General features: G+C 48.0%; 1 protein-coding gene across 1 annotated transcript in view; it reads left to right on the top strand.

The window, feature by feature from the left end:
- Nucleotides 1–22691, top strand: part of ASPA (aspartoacylase) — an 83549-nt gene that overhangs the window by 11226 nt on the left and 49632 nt on the right. Inside the window, exon 2 of the mRNA XM_074160739.1 lies at nt 70–208. Within this exon, the coding sequence (XP_074016840.1) occupies nt 70–208 (139 nt within the window). The remainder of the gene's footprint in view (nt 1–69; nt 209–22691) is intronic.

The raw sequence follows: 22691 nt of genomic DNA, 5'->3' as shown, positions 1-22691 counted from the left end.
TTCGTGGGGAGCTGTCATGGAGATGGTGGTGGGGGACCACTTCGCTGACAACCCTGTGTGTCCTTTCAGACGAGCGCCGTGCTGTGTGCGGGTGGCTGTGTCCTGCTGGCCCTCAGCTCGCTGCTGGCCATCGTTGCTGTCCTACTGCCCGGCGGAGCCTGCGAGAGGCGAGTCTGCACCCTGGCTGGCTACATGCAGACAGCAGCAGGCAAGTGATGGAATCTTTGCTCTTTGGGTGGAAAGATGGGGGTTCCCTGGGGCCATTCACAGCATCCTGGATCTCAGCAGCAAGAGGAGCTTGCAAACACTAACCAGCACTGGGAGAAAAGCAAGTGGCACTTCACTTAAGCAACTGCCTCCTGCATCCACTCTTCAATCTATTGAAAATCCCCTCTGCCCAAATGCACAAGTCTGTGGCAGAGAGCCTGGGCTGCAGGTCCCACTCGCTGCCCCCTGCTCAAGCTCTTGTGCAGGGCAGGGGCTGCAGTGAGTGGTGGAGAGTTTGCAGTTAAGCCTCTGGAGGGATTTCCCTCTCTGAGCTTCACACCCAAGACAGGCTGTTACCCAACCTGTCCTGCATCTTTCCCTGGCAGCCCTCTGGATGCTGCGTTTGCTTATATTTCCATTGCAATTGCTTATACTTCTGCCTTGGAGAAGTGCTAACGCAGAGGGGAGAAGGCAGGCAGCTGAGGAAGGTCCATCCCTGTCGAGGGACCAACCCCACCTGAGACCAGTTTCCACTGCAGGGAGTTGCATCTCTGGCAGCTGAAGTGTTGGACCAAACAACCCCAACTGGACATGAGCCACAACAGGAGATTAAACTGCCTGTGTCTGTGCCCGAGAATAAACTCCTTTCCTTGGAGAAATCCTCAGGGCCAGCCAGGCTCCGTTATCTGCCCGGCAGCATTCAAGCAGCTTTTGGGGGAAATCCTGTTACATGCTCTCCTTGCCAGAGCTCATCCTGTGGGAGCCGATTTGGGAACAGATGGAGGGGCCTGGCCCGTTAGCCACGGCTGCTCCAGCTCAGCCGGGCTGTGGGTCCATGGAGGCAGCTGCTCGTGCCTGTGCCCCATTGCTAGTGACCAATGCATCCCTTGGATGCCACAGTTTGGGGATTCCCATCACTCCTCTATGTGGCTGCAGCCAACTAGTCCCCTGGGTGCAGAACAGAGGAGCCCCATGCCAGCCTGTCTCAGTCCCAGTCTGGGCATGGCATGGGTCACTGGGAGGTGGCTCAGGGTGGCCTCCTGTGCAGGAGAGAAGTGGCTTGGAAAGGGATAACCCTGCATTACCTTTGCTCAAGGGGGTGGTACATCCCCACGACGTCTGGCTCTGCAACAAGAGAGAAGCGGGTGCAAAGCAAGGGATTAGGAAGAGTCCCTGGAAAGGAAACAGGCTGTGGCAGATAAATACAAATGAGGGGCTCTGAGGGGTTTTGGTAATATTGAACAGGCTGTAAATAAACTGTAGACTCTAAGCGTTATTGACAAATGAAAATTTACTGGGTACGTTCGAGCAAGCTAATGGGTTGCTTTAAACCCTGGCGATGCCTTGCTAAGCATTTTGTATTGCGCTTTTTAATTTTGGTTCACTGTGGATTAATTCCTATTCAGAGCCAGACAGCCCTGAGTCAACAGAATTAAATGGTTTAATGTATTTAGATTCAGAAATGCTGTCCCCACCCCCTCCTAATTTTTCTCCCTGTTCCCCCCCCCACCAGAGGAAGCTCTTAATTAGAAATCAGCTGCAGCCCAGCAAGCAGCTGGGTGACAGAAAAGCTCCTCCCCAAAAATCACATTATCTCCAAGAGAAAAGCAGGATTTTTAGAGTAGATGAATTTATATGGAAGAGAAGGAAAGCTGAGCAAGCCCAGGAGCCTGGTAGAGCAGCTTTCTGATGGGGGGCGGAGAGGGGAGCAGCTCTGCCAGAGGAACCCCTATAAAACCATCACAAGATGCTGGCAAAGCAGCAGGAGGGGCCATGATTCTCCCAAACCCCAGGTTTTTCTGACGCACAGCAGATCCCACAGGCACCTTCCCTCTACCTGTCCTGACATTTTCCCCCCAAAATCCAAATTTTGCTCCCATTTTCCCATCCTACAAAAAAAAACCCCTTGAGGTATTTTGCAGAGCACCAAAGGCATGAGCAAATAAGCTTAATGCTATAAAACATTGAATTAGGCAATCTAATTTCCCAATAAAGGGCCAGGTGCATGAAACACAGCATAAAGTGCATGAGCAGAGGCACCAGAAGAGCCAGAATCAGTCCCCACAGGCTCAGTGCCATATCAGACAGATGCCCTGAGCTACAGTCACATAAATTCAGGTGCAGAGGCCAAGCCGAACCAAACAAGACCTGATCCTGAGAGCAGCCCCACAGCAAGGGGCAGTCAGGCTCACGCTATGTCTTTTAACACTTTCCTACTGTCTTTTCGAGATCCAAGTTGTGTCTTTTCCACAGGAAAGATAGAAACCTCAGGCAGATAGAGCAGAGCATTAATTGCAGATGCAGACATGCTCTCAGGGTTCAGTACTGGGCTAATTGCCACCATACATTGAACACATGAATCCTGATAGCTGGCATCCACCCCTTAAAAAAAACCCCAAACATCCACACAAATAACAAGAGGATGATCCCTAATGAAAGAGGAAATGAGCAGCAGAACAACAGGGAGAGGGGGAAGGATTAAACACAGAACATTTGCTCAGCTCTCATACCCTACAAGCAACGTCAAAGCTGCCCCTGAGGGATCAGAGATGGGGCTCACTCCCTAAGCATGATGCCAGCTCACTAAAACTAAATCTCTGCTGTGATACCTCCTCCCAAACCTGCACAGCAACATCCCCAGAAAGCCTGGGGTAGCCGAGCTGGCTCCATTTATGTGTGGGTCAGTGGGGCGGCCCCAGCCCCCAGCTGCAGCCCATCGCTGCTGATGGAGAGGGACCCTGGGGCAGGGAGCGCAAGTGGGTGCACAGCTGAAATCATGCCACAGTCATTTTTAAGCAAAAGTCTCTTTGCTGGCATTTTAAAAACATGAGTTAGTTCCAGGGAGAAATGTCTCCTGCAGAACAGGGCTTTGAGGGGAGGGCAGGGGATGTTCTCCAGGGCTGGTTGTGCCTGTACAACCTCTCTGGTGGCTTCTTGCTGTGCCAGGGAGGCTTGAGGTTTATAGCTGGACGTTACAGTTTTTCTCTCCAAAGCTCTCAGACCAGTTTTCAAGTGATTGCCAGTGGCAAAGCTGCTGGAAGGAGCACGGGGCCATTGCAGTGTCTCAGGCACTGGATTCACCCATGGGCACCCATCAGTGATGCCCCAGGGAACCCCAGCAGGGCTGTCACAGGCAGCCCACACAGTCCCCAGCAGCATCACTGCATTAGAGGAGTGTTCCGAAGGCCAAGGGGTGCCAAGAGCCAAAGCAGCCTCTGCCAGGTTTCCAGTGTGGCCCAGGAGCATCAATGGTCCCACGGGAATGGCCTTTCCAGGGGAGCGAGGCTCGCTACTGGTGGAAACTGAGATTAGAGCCAGGGCTGAGTAAGCCCCATCAAACAGCAAATCCAGGCAGCTTTCTGCTTTTGGGTCTTGTGGGACTAAGGGAAGGATTATGGGTCTGCTGTTGGATTAAGCTGCTGGTGACCGGGCTCTGGCACCAAAGCGGATCGCATCTGCTGCTTAGAAAGAGCAACAAGTCTTTGTAGGTGGGCAGCAGGGACCCGCAGCCTCCCTCCGCAGCTCCTCTGGCTACCCTAAAAGCCTCAGTAAAAAACAGGATCGTGTTGCTTTATGGAAGCTTTTCACCATGTGCTTTTCGGGCACAGGGCTCTTGCTTTGCTGGCAAGTGGTGGCTAATCCATTGGTGGTTAGTAAGTGGCTGCACCCACAGCTGCCCCACAGCTGCTGATCCTTTCCCTGGTCCCCAAGTTGTGCCTGCAAAGCAGCCTGACAGGAGGAGGCTGCAGAGTTTTGCACCTCGGTGAGGGCACAGGCACAGGCACAGTCAAACATGAGCAAAGCCTTCGGGGAGAGTTTTGCTTTCACCCCACACTGCTCTCTGTCTGGTTGTACCACCATCAACTCACTGCTCAAGACAAACCCAGTGCTGAGGGCAAATGATCCTGACCTGCCTGTGCCTTTCTAAGGCTCTTTTGGTTTCAAAGAGCAATTTCCCAGCATTGCTACGACAGAATCAGAACAGTCATAAGACTCCAGCAAGACAGGCAGAAACACCCCATTACACAATTCCCTTACTTAGTCGCACTTTAATCCTGTTTCATGGTAGTCCCAAGAGCTTCTTCCTGCAAAATTTGATTGCATTCTGCAGCCAAGATCCCTCTTGCTGGCAGAAGCACAGTGGCATTACAGAGATGGCCTCAGCTTTTGGTTAGTTAAGCAGCAAAGCAAAATGCAGGAGACCCTGTGCTTTTTGAAGTAGCCTGTGATTACTTAAGACAGTGGTCATCAGTGAGAATCTTTTAAATTAAATTAAAATTTAAAAAATTTTAATTTAAAAATTAAAAATTAAAAAAAAATTTAAAAATTTAAATTAAATTTAAAATTTAAAAGTCCTGTCCCAAGGACTACAAAGGGACCCTTATTAAAATGGACCGTGCCATTCCCAAGGGAGTGCTGTGGGATGGGCAGGAGGTTTGCCCCAGCCTTTGGATGCAGGCACATACTGGGGGCAGCAGGGACATGGCCGGCCTCTGGTCAGGAAGCTGTCCCACTGCCTGTGTCACAGTGTTATTTAGGAAGGCAGAGTGTGGTCACTGTCCCCGTTGTGCCTCCCATCCCACCCTGCATCTCAGCCCACCTTTGGGATCGATGGTATCCTGCTTTTTCCCAGCTTTGCAGTCTCTGAATGGCAAACAGCACCGTCATCCACATCCGTATTGATTCCTCAGATTCATATCGATCAGGCTGGTGACATATAGGTAATGTGTAATTAGTAACTTAGATAAAAATAGCACCAAGAGGGTGTACAATCAAGCTGCCTGGGTCATGGTGGGAGCAAATAGAGGGGTCGTGGCTGTCTGGTAATTGCTGACCTGCTATTAAAAACACTGGGAAAGTCTCCCCTGCCTGTGAGGCAGTTTTGGAGTTCCGTCTGACGGGGTCTCTGATGACCGGGCAACAGTGGAGCTGTTGCCATGATTCAGGAAAGAGCCGCTCCTCTTGCATCCCTGTGTTTTGCTCTGTAGCTCAAGTGCTGCGTTTTTAGAGCCAAAAGAGGCTGTGAGCTGACAGCTTCGCATCCATCAGTGCGCATGGCTAGTCTGCACCCGCAGCAGTTGCCTGCAAGGTCTTGGATCCCTCCATCTTACCCCTCGCCAAGAAATCATGATTGAAATAATGGCCTGGGGAAGGCACTCTGCCAAATATCACCTTGCAACATACTAAAGGACTTGTGGCACCAGCAGCTGTTGAGGATTCTGGAGAGCAATGTTTGAGGACATTGCAGGGGCCACCGGACAGTGGGGACATGCTCACGGCTCACAGGGTGCAGGTAGTGTCACAGCACGGCCCCTGCAGCATCTCTTTGAGGAGACATCAATGGAGCAGACATCAGCCCAAGGCAGGGGACAGTTTGGGGCTGGGTGGCCAATGATGTGATCAACACGAAAAATCTTCAGGGCTGGCTGAGGAGACAAGGGTCTGAGCCGGTCCCAGACGGTGCAGCCTTTCCCACCCCCTCCCACATAGCTGGTTTCCTGATGGGCGTTTTCGTGGCCACAGCAGCCAGGAACCCCGTCCTGTTGACGCCGAGGATTGTTTGTCAGAAGACAGCCTTGAGATTTGGAAGAGGAACTTGGCAGCAGAGGCAGGATGGGGAGCAGTGCCCTGTTGTCCAGGCATTGATTTAATTTAAAATCACCCAAAGCTTTCCCCAAAGCTTCCCCATCCCTGTTTTAAAAATAGCATCTTGGCTTTTATCGCAGAGCCCATGTGGTCCCTCTTCTTTTGGGGCTTGAAAAATGTGCTCAGACCTGAGTGCAGTTGGTGCAGTGCAGTGACGTTGGTGGCTGTGTTTGATCACCAGAGCAGCATTAAAAAATGTTGCCATAAAGCTGTTTCCAGCCATTCACAAAAGATCCCCCAAAACTACAAGATTCGGCTAAGAGAAGTACCAAAAATAAAGCAAAGTCCAGCCTTGATGCAAGGTGTCTGGGCATGACAGTAAAAAACAGCAGCATAAAACCTGAACCTGGAGATGGGTCCAGCTCCTGAGTCGCAAGGGCAGCTCTTCTGTTTTCTCCTTGTCTTTCTCTGGAAAGAGCAACACTCCCATCACAGCTGGGAGTAATTGCATGATCCTCATCACTGCTCAGCTCCTCATGGCCATCTTCACCCTCTCCCCTCCTCGTTTTGCATCTTGTCCTTGCATTAGAGACAGCGACCAACAATGTTGGAAGCCCTGGTTCCTTCCCCAGTGCAAAGCTTTTTCCCCCTGCTTTCTTTAATTACATTAGCGAAGTCAAAAAACTGCCTTTGGCACATTATTATTCAGTCAGTGAACTCTCACTAATTCCTGACACAACTAATAAATATCTGATGGTAGGAGCCTGCTGCCGGGGCACTGGAGAGGGGGCTCTGTCACAGCCCAGCCTGAGAGGTGCTTCGCTCCAGTGCCAATATTGCTCACGCCTGACTTATGTGTGCTCTCATTTTTTTCACTCGCACTGATGCAAATCCTCTTTTGCTGCATTTTTTTTGGCCAATTTACTCCAGAATTCAGCTCAGTAAAAGCCATCATCATCCTGGACCTTGGGCCGGTGTGTTCTGGAGCAAGGACTGCTCTGAACCCTGTGGAGATACTGGGCACCAGCGCCAGAGCCCAGATTATATTATTCCATCAGTCTTTGCATGTTTAAGAATTTGATGAACTCCCATGTTAAAATCAAAAATTGACTTTTTTTCCGTCTACTTTCCAACTGGGAGGTGTCACCTGGGAGGCTGTTGCAGAGGAGCAAAATGAACTTGCCAGATCCGCAGATCGACGGGCATGAAAGTGGAACCACAAACATCAACTCAACTTCAGCCTTTCACCGGAAGAAATTTTTACTTCTGCTGAAACAGTAATTTCCCTGTGCTCACTTCAGTGCGTACATTCGAGTGACAGATCATCTTGGTTTGAGAGCCAGTTCATGATTTTACTTTCAAAACCTACAGTCTTCAGACCATTAAACTTAGCAGTAAAAGGGAGAGGGGCTGGCAGCTTTCCTAATGGCCAGGCTCCCTGCCACAGGTTAAGTGTAGATTAGCCTTCCCCAGGGTTTAAGCTCATTTCACACAAGGTGCAGAACTGCTGAAGAAGAAAGGGCCAGATCCTGGCTGCACTGTACAGCACCTGAGGTCCACTTCACCCTCGGCGAGAGAAGTTAGGGATTCATTTCCATCTGACATTTGGACAGTTTTCTTTCTTCTGCTTAGTTCTCAAACTATGGTTTGATTTTCTCCAGGTATGGTTTTGCTGTTTGGCACAAACCTGCTTACTTGGTGCCTTTGCCCTCCCGTCAGGCCGGGTCACAGCAGTAGCAGCGTGATGGGCTAATGCCAGGAGCAGCCTATTTCTCAGTAGCCTCATTTAGAGAATAAACCAGCCATGTCCTTTCATTGGTTTCTTGGAGAGGGGCAATACATTTCCAGTGGCATCAGTGACAGAAGCAATATCCTTTCATTGCTATCATCGGAAAAGAGCAGTTTTATACTGCAAGAAAAGAGCTAGTTCAGTTGTACAAAACATATTTTCTATTCCCTTAAACCTGGGGAAATCCTTGTCATATTAATATGTGGCTGAATTGCTTCTCTTTCAACAGTTCTCCAAGGGATTTGAGTTTAGGCCAGTTATTGCACTTGGATGCAGTAACAGTCCATAAAAACTGTATTTTGTTAATAATAACAGTCCTTTGTAATAAATGGGAACAACAAATAACAAGTGCTGCTGGGGCTCCAAAGCTGCTGCCCCTGAGGACTTACCGGCCAGCCCCAAGGACCCCAGCAATGCTCCAGAGCCATGTGTTTCAGTTGGGAAAATCCATACTTCACTTTTAGAGGGAATTTGCTTCCCGTTGCCTGTGACTCTGTTCAGTTTACAGGCAGTTGTTCCTTCTTCTACAACACGGGACATTTACTCTCATTATAACATTTTCAAGGTACCAGTGTGGAGCTCAGGGGTGTTATCAGAGGGCTTTTTGAGCCATACCTTTCCAAGTAGGCTCCCTCACATGAGTTTTTGGGGAGGGATGGCTTGGGTTACGGTTCACCTTTCGTGGAGCTTAGCTGTGCTTGCCGGTTGTTGCAGGAGAGAACTACTGCATGAGAGGGTCTTTCTTGTCTTGCAAGGTAGCCAGGACATCATAAACCGGATCCTTCAAAGCTTCAGAGCATCTATCATTTAATAGCTATCATTAATGGCTGCCCAGCCTGCTTGCTGCATGCCCACAGTGCTGGGAAGAAGCATGTCTCCTTATCTCCTTGCTATGATTATGTGCTTTGGCTGATATTTCTGTTCATAAACAGTTTGACTTTTCCCCCTGGCTTGGCTCTTGTTTGTATCTGCTGTTGCTGGGAAGATGGAGACAGACCCTTGCAAACCCTCTCCAGGGCCACTTGATTCATAGAATCATGGAATAGTTTGGGTTGGAAAGGACCTTAAAGATCATCTAGTTCCAACCCCCTGCCATGGGCAGGGACACCTCCCATTAGACAGGTCCGCTCAAGAGAAGGATGCGTGCACTTCAGGGAGCTTTGGTCAGCCCCAATGTCCAGCCCTCTCTGTCTTTCCACGTTAGAAGCTTTTGGCCTGTTACAATATGCTAAACCAACATTAGCAGCACAGAAGACAGCCTCTGACCTTTGTGTCAGACATAAATGTTTGCTGGGCTGGTTGGGTCCCAGCTGTAATTTAACCGTCATCTGAACGTGGGGATGAGGACCTGTCAGGACACGGAGCAGGGCAGTACACAGCAATGAGAGTAGCATGTACACCCGTCTGCCAGCAGCAACATCCTGCCCTGAAACTCGAACGTCGATATCAGTTTAGGGTGAAGCAGTGAGCCCCCAAATGCCTTAAAATCTGTTTTCCTGAGATTAGATGGAGCTCACGCTATCTGTAGATCCACCTGGGAAGTCATTACAGGGCTTTGCTCTTGCTGTACAGCAGAGATGTGTTGGCCTAGCCTTGGCGAGCAAGGTGATAAATCTGGGCTGCAGCTGCTCACTGTCCTTTGTGTCACAAATTGCCCAGGCAGTTAAAAACAGCTGTGTGTGTGCATCAGCCAGTCCTGCTTCCAGAGAGGACACGCACAGAGATAGGATTTCCCTGAGAAAGGAGCTATGAAGGTCCAACAGAATGGGTCTTTCCAACACCTCGGGGCAGGGGCCCGGCTGCCTGGGTCAGACCCTTCGGTGGGATGCAGAGTGTTTCAGTCCTGCTTTCCTTGCTCTTGATGAGCGTTTGGCTTCGGTATATTGAATAACTGGCAGGCGGTGCTGGGCGAGCTGGGGAGCCAGCCCTGAGAGCGGACGTGTGAGCGGTGGCTCTGGGCCAGGTCCCACTTCCTTTTTGGACGGTCTGATAATGCAGGTAGTCTGGTGGAGGTCTCCGTCCTTGTGTGGGCAAGTAGCACAGCTCCCCAGTGAGCTCTGCGTCGGAAATGTTTTGCTCTGCCTTCCCGTCTGAATCTATGCTGAGTCGTATTTCTTCACTGGTAAGGAACAGATCTGCTAGGAGGAGAGATTTACCCCGCACTGAGTGTAAACACAGATGGAAACATGGTGAAGCCCTTTTCAAAGTTAAGGGGATAAATCTGTTTAAAAGACTGAACATCTGGGGCAGCGAAAGAGCAGGTGGAAAATTAACCCGGGAAAGGACAGTGGTGCTAAGGGATGGCATCTGGGGACAGGGCACAAACTGTAGGGTAGTGGAAGTGAAGAAAATTACCTCAAAGTGAAAGAAAATTACCTCAGAGTAAAAGAAAGTTCCAGAAAGGTTACCCTTTTGGATCTTTTTTTAAAGACTCCTTTATTTTTTTTGAGTCCTGCGAGTTGCATCCCAGGCACTTTAGATGGAGTAGATTGGTAGGCTTTTCCCCTGAAATAATCTCATCTGACCTTTCTAAGGCAGCACGCGAGGGATGCCGCCCCGTGTCTCCTCCAGCTGCTGGGATAAGCAGGATTTTGCTCCCTGGTTAGGCAGCAATCTCTGCGCTGCAGAAGCTGCTCGGTGCATTGCCCTGGAAGGGCAGACCTGGCATGTTCACGCCAGTGGGAATCAGCTTCATGCTGATGGTTTGGTCGGCTCTTCTGGTCCAAGCCAGAGCATTTTCTATGCTCCACAATAAGAGCACTCCTGGACAAAGGCCTTGGTCCTGAAGGGCTTTATTCCCTTGCCTAACCAAAAAGCTAAAAACATGGATAAGCCTTTGATGGCTGAGGAAATGTTAAAATCGTGTTCCCCTCCCAGCCGTTACCTTGGCAGAAGCACAGCTCTGGCTGCTAAAGCCCATAAAATGAACAGCCCGTTGCTCCTGATAGGGGTATAAAAATATAATTACTTGAAGAGTGACTTACGATTCAGTGAAACAAGGATCTTCTCCTTTTTGATTGAATTACGCAGAGGTATTCCTAGAAGACTGGAAGCAGATGGTGAGCTCTGGCCAGGCGTTTAACAACCTGAGTTACTGCATGGAGGGGATGGAGCCGAGCAAGGCTGCAACATGCTGCTCCTGCCTTTCTGCTTGCCTTGGGTCACCATCATGGTGTATTCCCTGGGAAAGGCGAGGCTGGGGGATGGGGCAGGATGGTCTGCAGCAATGGATGGAGGTGTGGAGCATGTCCAGTAGCAGAGGGCTTGTTGTACAGCAGCGGAATGCAGCTCAGGTGGCAGCTAATAAAGGCAAAAATGTTGTTTCTGCAAACCCAGTGCTGCTTTGGTCCCAGGTAGGCACGTTGTGAGAGCAGTCCCAGTGTGTGTTGTGTCAGGACCCCGTGGACCTGGGAGGTGGCAACTGCCCTCCCGTCATGCAGGAGAGCTCCCCATCCCTCCAAGCCCAGGAGGATGAAGGCAGACGGTCCCCTGGGCTGGGGTGGAACGAATGTCGCCATGTAATTTCTGCCTCGCTGCTCCTCCTGCCCCCATATATCTTGAGCACATCAATAAAATCAAACAGACTATTAGCAGCATGTCCTGTTATCAGCCGTGGATGTGTGTGCTGTGTGTTAGGCAGCCATGCAGCCTGCATTTTATGAAGTGAGCTGCTCATACTGCTGCTGGGGTTGCAGCGATTATCACATCCCCTCACAGCTGGGTGATACTACGGCTTTTATGAGCCACCCTAAATCAAAGGCCCTTTCTTTTTAAAGATAAATTAACCATTCTCTTCCTTTCCTTTTTTTTTAATGGCGCAACAGCCAGCTGATTACTAGGTGAGACACAAATCTTGTTGCTGAGTTGTGCCTACTGCATTGTCTTTCTGATTATTTTTATCGAATAAGCAAATGTTCTTTTGGAGCTCTGAAGTCCTTACGAGGGAGCCTCATTTTCTGCTACTGTGATCTCTTTGTCGCGGGTGGGTGATGTATGAAAAGGAATTGCAAATAGCTGTTTACAGCAAGCAAAGTCACGGAACAGCCCACTTTAATTTCTGCTATCTGTCGGAGGCTGTTGTCGGTGATGGTCAAAATTAATTAAGCAGGAAGGAAGAGAGCAGGGAGGCAGTCTGCATCCAGTACTGACATTGAAATATTAATGGTGAGCTAATCAAGAAAGAGTATCTATGAATATCTAATCAGCTTACAGTTTGCATTTTTACTGATGCGGTGAACTTCTGGGCAACAGCCCTTTACAGGGGGCGTCGGGAGCGGAGGTGGGCTGCCTGCTGCCTGATCGCTCTATCTGGGAATAAACAAAGAGCTCGTGCCTGTCTCAGTTTGCCTTTTGTACCTCACAGTTCTGCTGCCGCTGGATGCTACTGTGTCCTTCCTGCTGTCACCTACAGCAGCCAGGTCAGAGGGTCCAGCTCATGGCATCCGTGGTGCTGTGTTCCTTCCTCCCCAGTGCTAGAGGGCACTTGGAGAACTCAGCTCCTCCAGGCTGGAGCTGCAGCATCTGTCCATATTCAGACCTTGGGCAAAAGCTCAGAACAGCGTAGCCTTGAAGGCAGGACCTCATTCACTCGCTCCATGCCCGATGCAGGGCACCCCACAGGAGGCAGCAGGCTGTGTTCCTCTCTCTCCTGCCAGTGCAGGACCGGTGTTTCCAAGCTGTGTTGGGGGAAACAGAAGGTGATGGTTGTGACACAAGGCAAGGGTGCACTGCAACCCCCCCATGCCCAGCACTTGCTCTGGGCACCCTGGCCACAGCAGGGGCTCAGCCGCTTTTGCCAACCCACCACACAAGCAGGGGAAAAGAGGAAGGAAACAATCCCATGGCAAAGCTGGGCTGATTCTTATCAAAGTCACAAAAGTAAATGTCACCTTTGGGTGCCAGGAGTCATCAAGCTGCATTTCTGTCATCAGCGTAATGAGGGCTGTGGCTTTGGAGATTTGTATTGCTGTGTTTCTGCAAACAGTTCCCTCCTCTAACCTCTTGGAAATTGGATTTTGTGGGGCTGAGCAGTTTGTGTGCAGAAGATAGCAGCGGGAGTGATAAGCAGAAACCTGTTTACACACTCACTCATATCTAATGCTACAACTGGGCAGGGGACTGCCTGGATTTTTTTTTTAATTTTTTTTTTAACACTATCAAATGTAATCCTTGTGGCTGAATGTCTTGTTGTTGCTTAACAGGGAGAAATCTGTACTGGGCAGTTTTAATGGGTAACAAATGTGAAAATAACTTCATATGAAGCAAAAGGATAAAGGTAACAAGTAAATCTTAAATGACAATAAGGAAGAATTGAGTAGTGATCAGTAAGGAATAGTGTACCTCCATTCTCCTGTGCAAGGTGGTATTTCACATATTGCCAAGTTAGTAGGAACTGGACAGAAAGGAGAGTCCTGGCATGTTACTCTGACAGCAGCAGGGACTTTCTGGGAAAGGAAAGCGGAAAGCAGATGGTATCAGTTAAGAACAGCAGGGATGTCCAGGAAGGTGGTGGAGCCCTGTGGCTACATCTGTCCCCCATCACCTGCAGGAGTGAGAAACCCCATTGCTGCGGGTGCGTGGGCACCACGATGCCCAGCTCCAGTTCCTGGGGGCTGGCGGTGGAGTGAGCAGCAGGGATTTCTCCAGAAGGAACACTCTGAAAGGCATTTCTCTCTGTTGCTCCAATATAACCCAAATCTGTCAGCCTTTAGGGCTTGCTGGGAAGGTCATCTGTGAGCAAGGCTAATTATTTCAAGCAAAGCAGCAGGCTAATGCCACTAACCTGCTCCCAGGAACTGAGCTCTGCCCTGTGCTTTGGCTATTTAGCTGCGCCCGAGCTGCAGGGAATTACGGATGCACAGAAGTATACATTAAGCCCACAGCTATAAGCAGATCCTACTGGCACGTACCTTGAGCACAGAGAAGGAAACACACATTTTTCATAGCTGATTCATTCAATTGTCATGAAAGCGCTGTTCAAGCCAAAAGGTAGTATCTCTTCTTTCAGCCATTTAATTTTCTTTAATCTGCTCTTGACATTTATTGAAAGAAGTGTTTTACGCACATCAAAGCCAAAGATTTCAAAACATCACATGAAAAAAAAAATTAAGGTCAGTCCAAGGGAAGATATGGTGGCAAACATGAGATGAAAGACTAATTTCTACAAGGAAAGTCTGTGCAAAATGGGAGGTCACGCTGATCTGTGCTCAAAGGGCATTTCATTTGCACCTCTGACAGCAGCTGCAAGTGGTGGGCTCTGTATGTTGTGACACCTTCAGCAATTTAAGCAAGGCTGTCCTTAACATGAACAGGTTTAAAAGTAAAAGGTGCCTCGATAACACAACTTTTCAGGAGCCTTTTCACGTGGGCGAAGAGTTTCCCATGGCTCTGCCCAATGTTGGCCCAACTTGCTGTGCCTGGGGCAGCGCTCACAGGGCTGCTGGCAGAGCTGAGCCACCCTTTGCATTCTCTCTCCGTAAGTGAGAGTTGCTGCTTCTCACATGATTAAATGAGCCAAAGCACTTGACAAACTGAACGAACTGCTGAAAGTGAATCCAGTGGAGGGGGCCAATCCTGCAAGATGCCTCCGGATGTGTTGAGCATCCCAAATGCCAAAACTGAAGAAGGAAGAATGCAAAAGATCCCCAGAAAACTTCTGCATTTAGTTCATTTTACGCGGGTAGAGGTAACAAGCTGACACAGGTTAATTTATAGCTCAGTTGTACACTGATTGCAAAGTACACATTTCCAGCCAGCAATCATTAGTAAATCACTTTCCCACTGGTTCTCTTGGCATATAGAAGAAATTTCTCACTTCCTGACATTTTAAAAAAATCCTAATAAGTTATACACTCCATGACTTTATAGCATTTTTAATATTTAAAAGAAGGCTAGAATCTATAACCTCAACCTTTAACAAATGTACAGTAACGCGATAACAAATTTGCCTCGAACAGCTGCTATCTTGGTACCAACTGGCATGAAGAGGAGGGAAGTAATTGGCTTGTTTTCAGATAATTACCATAATTGTAGTGACACCATTTGGATCACATCTAACTGCGTTCCTGCTGCAAGTTGGATAATTTAATAATTGGTGGAATTTAGACTGACAGTAAAGGTAAAGTCAGCGTATGGTCGGGAAATCAGCAGGCACCTCCCTGTGCTGCTGGTATACAGGCTCTGCTGCTCTTGCTGTGAAGTTTAGCAAAATCTTTAGATTTTGCTGCTTTTCTTAAGCCCTGCGACTGGTTCACATCTTTGCTCTATTCCTGATCCTTGACCCGATGAGACCACGTTCTGCACCTTTTGAACCTTTTGATTTGAGATAAATCGCTTTGGTTCAGTCCTATCCAAATTACTACTTTCTTTGTGCAGAGTATTTTTAGCTGGCCTAGTTCCACTGGGGGTTTGTCAGAGCTCTGCACTGAAAGTGGATTAAAACCACAGTCAGGTGCTTACAGGCCGCAGCCAAATGCCTTTCCCAGAGGTTGAACCCGGATCCTCCAGAGCCAGGCTCAGTTCCCCTGGCCGAGCCCTGCCAAGCTGCAGGGGTGGTGGGGAACAGAGTGTGTCAGATGATGCACTGGAGGGAACTTGTCCCCTTTGTGTCTTCTCGTGCGTGCTGCTTGTAGCCAGCGTGAAGGGAACTCAGCATCTCCTGTGTCTCCAGTCCTGACAGCTGCCCGGCCAGAGACCCAGGAGCAGGGGCGCTGCAAGGTAAGGCCAGGCGGTGGCTGAGGCTACTGGGAAAAGACCAGAAGGTTTTATCACATCAGCTGGGCATTTTTGCCAGGGAGTCGCAAAATGGAGCAGAGTGCTGAGCTGGTGCCTCGCAGGGTTGGTACAAGTACTGAGAGCTTTCCTGCAGTGCCTGTTCATGGCCTCGCTCTGCCTCCATTTCTGCTTTGCGTACACCTGAGAGCAACCTTGGCAGTGCTCGAGGAGAGGGGTCTGCTGAAGCTTTTCCAGTCCCCAAATAAGAGAGACTCTTAGGGCACATTTGCTTATTTTGCTCCATGTCCCTGTTGCTCCCTGTGGCTATTCTGTTTCCCCGAGCTGAACCCAGACACCTCTGTCCAACGACAGAGAGATCCAGGAGTCTGTGCCAGACCTGCAAGGCAAGCAGAGTTAATGCCCACTGGGGCAAAGCAGAGTGCTTCCCACCCATACCAGTTACTGGCAGAGCTGTGAGCTGCCACAATTTTGGCTGAACAAGGCCCTCCATTCCACATGTATTTTCAACGGGTCCCAATGGGTGAGGTGACTGCTATAGGTCTGTGGTGCAGCCCACCCCCCAGGGTCTGGGGGGTGTCCAGCTCATGCCATGCTGGGGAGGACTTTGGCACAAAGCAGGCAAAGCGCTCATCTCTGTAGTAAACCTCTCTGCCAAGATGAGGTTGATGGCTCCATCCCAGCCTTCGGTACCTGGGCACACACGCAACACTGGCGCAGGAGGGAACGGAAGGCATATGACTGAAAAGCAAATCCCATCTCCGTTTCCCCAGGCTCTGGTCTCTGGTGTAGCGGTGGGAAGGAGCGGGAGTGTGTGCTGGATCAGGTTTGTTATCTGGGGCTACACGCCTGGGGCGGCTGGCTGATCCCCACACATCCCATCTCCCTGCCCCTCACACAGAAACTGCGAGATAACCGTTCCCTTGCAGCATTCCCTCCCCCTCTGTGATTTATTGCTGCCAGGAGGCTGTGCATGTGGAGGTGGCATAAATCTCACCCAGAAGAGAGAGAAGGAGGAAATTTGCATTCGCTCCCTCACTGGCATATTGAATGCAGCTTCCCAGTTCAGTGCTGAAACCCCAAGCAGGTCCCAGGCAGAAGGCTGAGGCGCTTCCCTCAGTATAAAAAAAGGGCCAGCACTGAGGGCTTCCATCCTCGCCAGAGCAGGCTCCCACGGCCAGCAAGAAGCAGCTCTCCCACTCAGCCCAATTATCCCTAGATTAATTTCAACCAGTTCCTATTTATATTCCGTGGGGTCAACCTACATAATTCTGTAGTGTTTGCAGGCTTCAAGCATTCACTGTGCTCCCCTCTTCTGATCTGCCAGCAACCACAAAACCTTTTAGTAGCTTTTTCTCATTCAGACCTTCCGATCCTCCCAGTCATTTCTGCTGTGTCTCACCCACCTCCCTCCAAGTTGCTTCTATCCTCCTCCTCCCGTGCAGTGCCTCCAAAGCACTCCCTGGGCTGACAGTCAGTGTACTGGAGTTAAAATCCTGCAGGCTGCGATTGGAAAGGAGACTACGGAAAGCAATTAGGGAGATTACAGTCAGACTATGGTCATGCTGCTGCAATAGGTCTGGATGCCCTGTCACGAGCAGGCAGCCTGGACTAAGAGGCTTTCAAATGAGCAAAGAGAAAAGCCTGGCAATTTTTGTCTCCGAGATTATATTTTAACTGGAAAGCCATCAGCGTTTTCATATGTCGACAGTAAACTGGGTAAAAAGCAAACCAAGAAATGCTAGAGAACAAGGAGAAAGGAGGATGGATACAACACATTAATCAGAGGCAAAAGTTAGAGGCAGTCTGCAAACCTCTGCTTCTGCATGGGCTGACGGCTGTAAATAGCATATTGAAGCAATGGAGGAAGTAAAGAATTAATTACAGTTCCGAGACCCAATCCCACCTCCAGCCACAGGCAGCATTTATTAAGATCTCACTGAGGCGGGAAAGATTGAACAAGGGACTCAAGGGAATGCGAAGGGGAAAAGAATTAATCAGTTTGTCTCAGGAGACTGGAGAAGTCAGATTAAATAAAAACTGGAAGTGAAATGAAGGAGCGAACAAGGTGGTTGGAAACCAGGACCTATTTGAAGGAGAAACCCTGGAGTGATGGCTGGGAGGGGTCCCAGGGGCTCTAGTCCCCCACTACAGAAGCTGGGGAGCTTTGGGGAGAAAGGTTGGAAATTTGCTCTGAATTCTTTCACAGGTTTAGAAATGTCACATTTAGGCTCTTGCTTCCTTTGCCTGGCTGAAGGAGGCCACACAAGGTGCCCCCAGTTCTCCCAGTGTCACTGGTACTTGAGAGCCATTCCCCAGCCTGCCTGAAATGCCCTGGTAGCCAAGGGGGCGCAGAAAGGGAAGCTGAACCCAACAGAATGAATAGATGTCCAAATCCTACATGTCCTCCAGCCAACACCCTAAAAGGAAAATCTTTGTCTCAGCCTGTTGTCAGCCCAGTGTTTTCCATCACAATAACATTCAATTATTTCTCTTCTAAAGTGTACAACATTCTCTTCCCTCTTTTGTGCTGTTCCTTTTCTGCCTGTCCCTCTGGGAAAGGTCACTGGGCTTCCACATTCCTGCTGCATAATGAGCTGTGACAAACGCTGCTGATGGTGACCAGCGCTGGGGTCAGAGTTTTAGTGGGCATTGAACGCCAGCATCACAGGGAGGGAGCATGTCCCCAGCTTCTGAATGGGTGTCCCATTGCCAAGCTCCTTCTCCTCCAAGCAACTCAGTGGCAGAAACTTCAAGGAAGCCAGATTAGAGGCTTTTGTCTTATTCTTCCTCTTCGAAAATCCCAAGCCTGATATACAGCCATAAATAAAAACTTCTCATGCAATCAAAGTAAACAGTGAATGGGGGAACACACTTTCTCCTCCTTAGTAAGGTAGAATCATAGAATTGTTTAGGTTGGAAAAGACCTTTAGGATCACCGAGTCCAAACGTTAAAAGTTCACCCTCAGTAGAAGTTTTTGTCTTCAGGAAACAGGAAAGCATTCCTATTTTTTCTGGCACATCCAGAAATAGGCTCTTTTGAGAAAGTCCTTAAGGAAATGCAAAGTGCATATCCCAGAAGAGTGTTTCTTCAAACCCCAACAGCATTGATTCAGAAGAGAGACACCAAAGCCCTCCTTGTTGCCAGCTGCAACAGAAATACTTTCCAATAAAACTGCTATTCAGAAATTTCCTGACTTTATCATATCTGTCTCTTTTGCAGAAGTATAGTTCTATGTCTATTCTTCACCAAGCTTCCAGGTTACTGGAACAGAAAACAGCAAAGGAGGTTGCAAGGAAAAGAGGCTGTATTAGCAGCTGCGTTGGGTAACAGCCTTTAGGATATCAGAAAGCTTCATAGCAGGATAGGTTTTTTTTCCCTGTATTATGCCAAAGAACAGTCAAAAAAAAGGTCTGTTCTGCTGATTCTATAGTGGTATTTCCTAGCAAAACCACTAAATACTCTTTGGTATGTTAGCTGGAGTTTAATACGCACAAATAATGCTAGGGAGGGATGTGCACTGCTAATTTCTATCCTGGACCTTCAAATCCAGGAATATCTCTAAAGATCTATCTCATTCCTCTACCAATGTTTTTCAGCATTTTTCCATGTATTTATTTCTCCAGTTCGGTTTTAAATATATCAATATACCAAAGGACAAAGCATTTTTTTACAAACTGAGGCAAACATGGCATGACCACCATCCTAAACACCATATATAATGTGGAGCTCTAAATACCTCTCAGGGGTAACCCAATAAACTGCTGCATTATGATTTTCATCATTAGAATCACTGCAAATAATAAATCTTATTGTACTTTGCATGTGTTGGATATTTCAAGCAAGAAAGATAAGGAAAAGCAGCTGTCAATGAAGAAAATGAGACTGCCTTCTGTGTAGGAGCTGGAACAACTTTAACAAATTGCTGAAGGCCACTAACGCATCTCCTGGATGCAAAATAATGGAAAGTGTCCAAAAGATGGTTTCACAAGATGTAAATCACTATATTATAAGTTTTTTGAAAGCTGGCACTTGAAAGCTCTAAGGGCACATAATGCATCTCTGCCATCCTAACCCCCCTGATGCCCAGCCGAGTTACAGCAGGGACTAAACCCGGTCACTCTGACCCTGTGCTGTGTGGTGTCAGCCCCATCCTGTTAAAGCAGAATTGACCTCAGATTTAAGGTGAATGAACCACCAAGCCACAGCTGCAGGCAAAACTTCAAGAAAAACAGAAAGAAAAAAAAAAAAGAAAGTATGTTTCCCAACACATGCATTATTTTTCAAACAGAAACCAGCCAAAGAACTGAATGTGAAACTGGCACAGAAATATATTCTTCTTCAGAAAACTAACAAAAAGGATGTTTGGTTGGGGGTACAGATATGAGAGGAAATTATTTCTACTTTCTTTAGGACTAGATTGAAGGTAGAACCTGAAAGCTGGAGGTGGAAGAGCCTTCCTGAACCACCTCTGCCTCCCAGGGTCCTGCGAGGCCCAAATTTCAGTCTTTGGCATGTACAGACCCAATTGCACCCATCTGCTTTCTTTGGAGCTGGTGCTGCCCAGTGATACCTCACATGTACACTGAGATGACCACTAACGAACCAAGAAAAGACAGTCTTCCTGTCACTTTCCGGTCAGGCTTTTCAAACATGGAAGGTGGTGAAAGATTCGATGCATCTCACTTTAATGCCCCCAGGGTTTATTGATGGATCCCAAAATTAGATCAGCAGACCCCAGCAGGCTCAGAAGTCTAGCTGGGCTTGTTACTTTAATGAAACGCTAATTGCTGCTTCTATAGTCTAAAAAAGTGCCTTTGGTCCTGCAGCAGCTTCAGTTAAGCAGTGTTAATTGCCAAAGCTAATTATGTTGCTGTTGCTCCTAGATACCGGTTCAGGTTAGGTCTATAAACAATAAAACCAGCAGCCAAACCACTGTAGCTTAGCTGGTGTGACCCATGCAATGCTGTGGCTCTGCTGAAGGCATCACCCTGCTCTTGATGCCTTCTGTGCACAGCAAGGCACGGGCCACCTGCTCTGCACAGGACAGGACCAGGGAGGTGACAGTTTCAGGACGAGAGACCTGGCAGCAAATCTTCTTGCTAAAATTTTTAAGATTTCAGTTTTGAGAGAATATACTGAAAAAAAGCTTGCCTTTCCTCAGTTCCTCCATAGGTGCTGCTTATATTGCTGTCTCTTTAAACAGCTACCCTGAAAAGGCTTGAAATTTCTTGTGTTGCAATTAGTGGAAAGCAAGAAGCAAACAGAAGATTTGGGGTTCCCCTTCCTCAACGTAAAAAACCCTCCAAACACCTTTGTGGTTTTACATTGCACGTCTGTTTCACGGATGAAATTCCCAGCTGAAAAGGTGCAGTAAACCAATTAAGCCACCAGAACTTTCTAAGATCTTTCTGAAAAACAAGCTTACTGCTAGGATAAAATATTTGCTGGGTAGAACAGCCCCAACAGCCTTGTATAATTGCTCCAAAGGGGTTACGCTTTGCCAGGCCCCTTGGAAACCACAGCTTTGGGACTGCAGGCAGACGCAGCCTGGTGTTGGCAGCTCTGCTGCCATTGCAAAAACCAGCATGAATCTTTACCAGGACACTGGTGGCCAAACAGGAGCAGCCTGGGACAGCCACGAGGAAGGAGATTTCTCCCGACCTTGGCCGTGCTGCCTTACTGCTCTCCTCCTTGGTGCTGGAAAGGAACAAAACAAAGAGTGTAATGCTCTAGGTTATTATTCTAGAGAGGACTTTACAGAATCCTGCTTAGGGAAACATGCGGTAAAATAGATTTTTATCTCAGATCCAATTAACAGCTGAGTTACGGGACTCAAGTGAAATAAAGGGCAGTGAATCTCCAAGACTCTATTTACATGATTTATTAGAACACGGCTGTCTGCAGGAGCGGGCGGCAGCCGTTATGTTTAATTTATGAGGACATGAGGGGGAAAGGGCTCAGCAACCAAGCTGTTGGGGGGTTCCAACCCCAGCAGCGCAAAAATTCTCCTGCAACAAAGGCACTAACAGCCCCCCTCACACCAGTATTGATGGCTGTTGATGGGACTAAACGGTATGTCAGCCACAGCTTGCCAACTGGGCTTGGCAGAACTGCTGTTGGAAAACCACCATTCATTTCCTCTGACCGGTTTCAAGGTTTATGCAGAGGGAAGAGTCAAAACTTAGAGATCCAGAGGGAAAAAAACAGATGAATTCCCAGCCTTGCAGCTGAACTACTAGCAAGGGGCAATCCATGCAGTAGGTGTTTTTGCAGCAAGCATGAAGGAGGTGAAACATAAGTCCTCTCATCTCTGTTTCTGAAACTTCCCGTTTTAAAGCATCTTCCAGGCCAGAAAAGGATATTTGAGCTGACAGCCTTGGAAGAGCTCCACCATTTGATGTTTGTGTGTTTGTAGAGGAAGCACAGAAGGATTTTCAGTGACAGATGAAATCTGCAGTCCTTCTAACACACCAGTTAAAGTGATTTTGCCTCTTGAAAGCCAAACTATAAGGTTTCTATCAAAGATGTTTGATACCAGGAGACTAAGTATTGTGAGAAAAATAAAGAGTGTCCATAGTTTTCTCACATTGCAATCAGTATTTGTATAAAATAGCAGCTTTCTCTGCCTTGCATAGCAATGCACAGTAGTCAGACCAGCTGCTGTTGAAATTTTTTTTTCCCTTCTTTCTTTATTTTTTTCAGAAGCGGCTGATATACAGTGGTAGGAAAATACAACCACAAATAACGTGACTGTCTATAACTGGCTGTTCTCAAGAAGTGTTATTAAACACTTCAATAGCATTCTGAATATCTGTTAAGAAGAGAGGCTCTGATGTCCTGTTGTATCACTATCACAAAATTGGGTGCTCCAGAGGGAAGCAGCCTAATTAGGTTTATTATTTATTGCTAAAGCAGTTTTAGATTTGGCAAATCCCCTCCCAGCAAGACTGTGTTCAGTTCCAGCATATGTTGTTTGGATCCATAATTTGAACTTAAAAGCTAGAAGTACTTTTTTCTAATGGGTAGATGTGAGCTTTCTTCCAAATCTCTACAGGAGGTGGAAGGCTCTCCCGGGGGGGGTTGCCTTTTTCAGTTAAGTGTTTCTCTAATGGGTTCAGTGAGAAGCAGTACTGACACATAGCAGAAGCATCAGAAATCAGCCTTACAGTCGCAATTTAAAGCTGCTGTTCCCAACCACCTTCTTAGCTTCACCTTATTCACTCAATCTGTTCTCTCGTAAGAAAACCAGGGACCTCTCTTGCTTGTTTCCAAAAGCTGACTTAAATAACTTTTTTTTTTAATGCTCATAAGTACAGTTAAATTATAATTTGCATAGTAAGACCCACCCATTTGAAATCAGGTTGCTACATTTAG

This window comes from Numenius arquata, chromosome 18 (assembly GCF_964106895.1).
Source record: "Numenius arquata chromosome 18, bNumArq3.hap1.1, whole genome shotgun sequence".
Classification (NCBI taxonomy): Eukaryota; Metazoa; Chordata; class Aves; order Charadriiformes; family Scolopacidae; genus Numenius; species Numenius arquata.
Note: the sequence above shows the minus strand (reverse complement) of the source record. Positions and strands in the feature narration are given on the sequence as shown.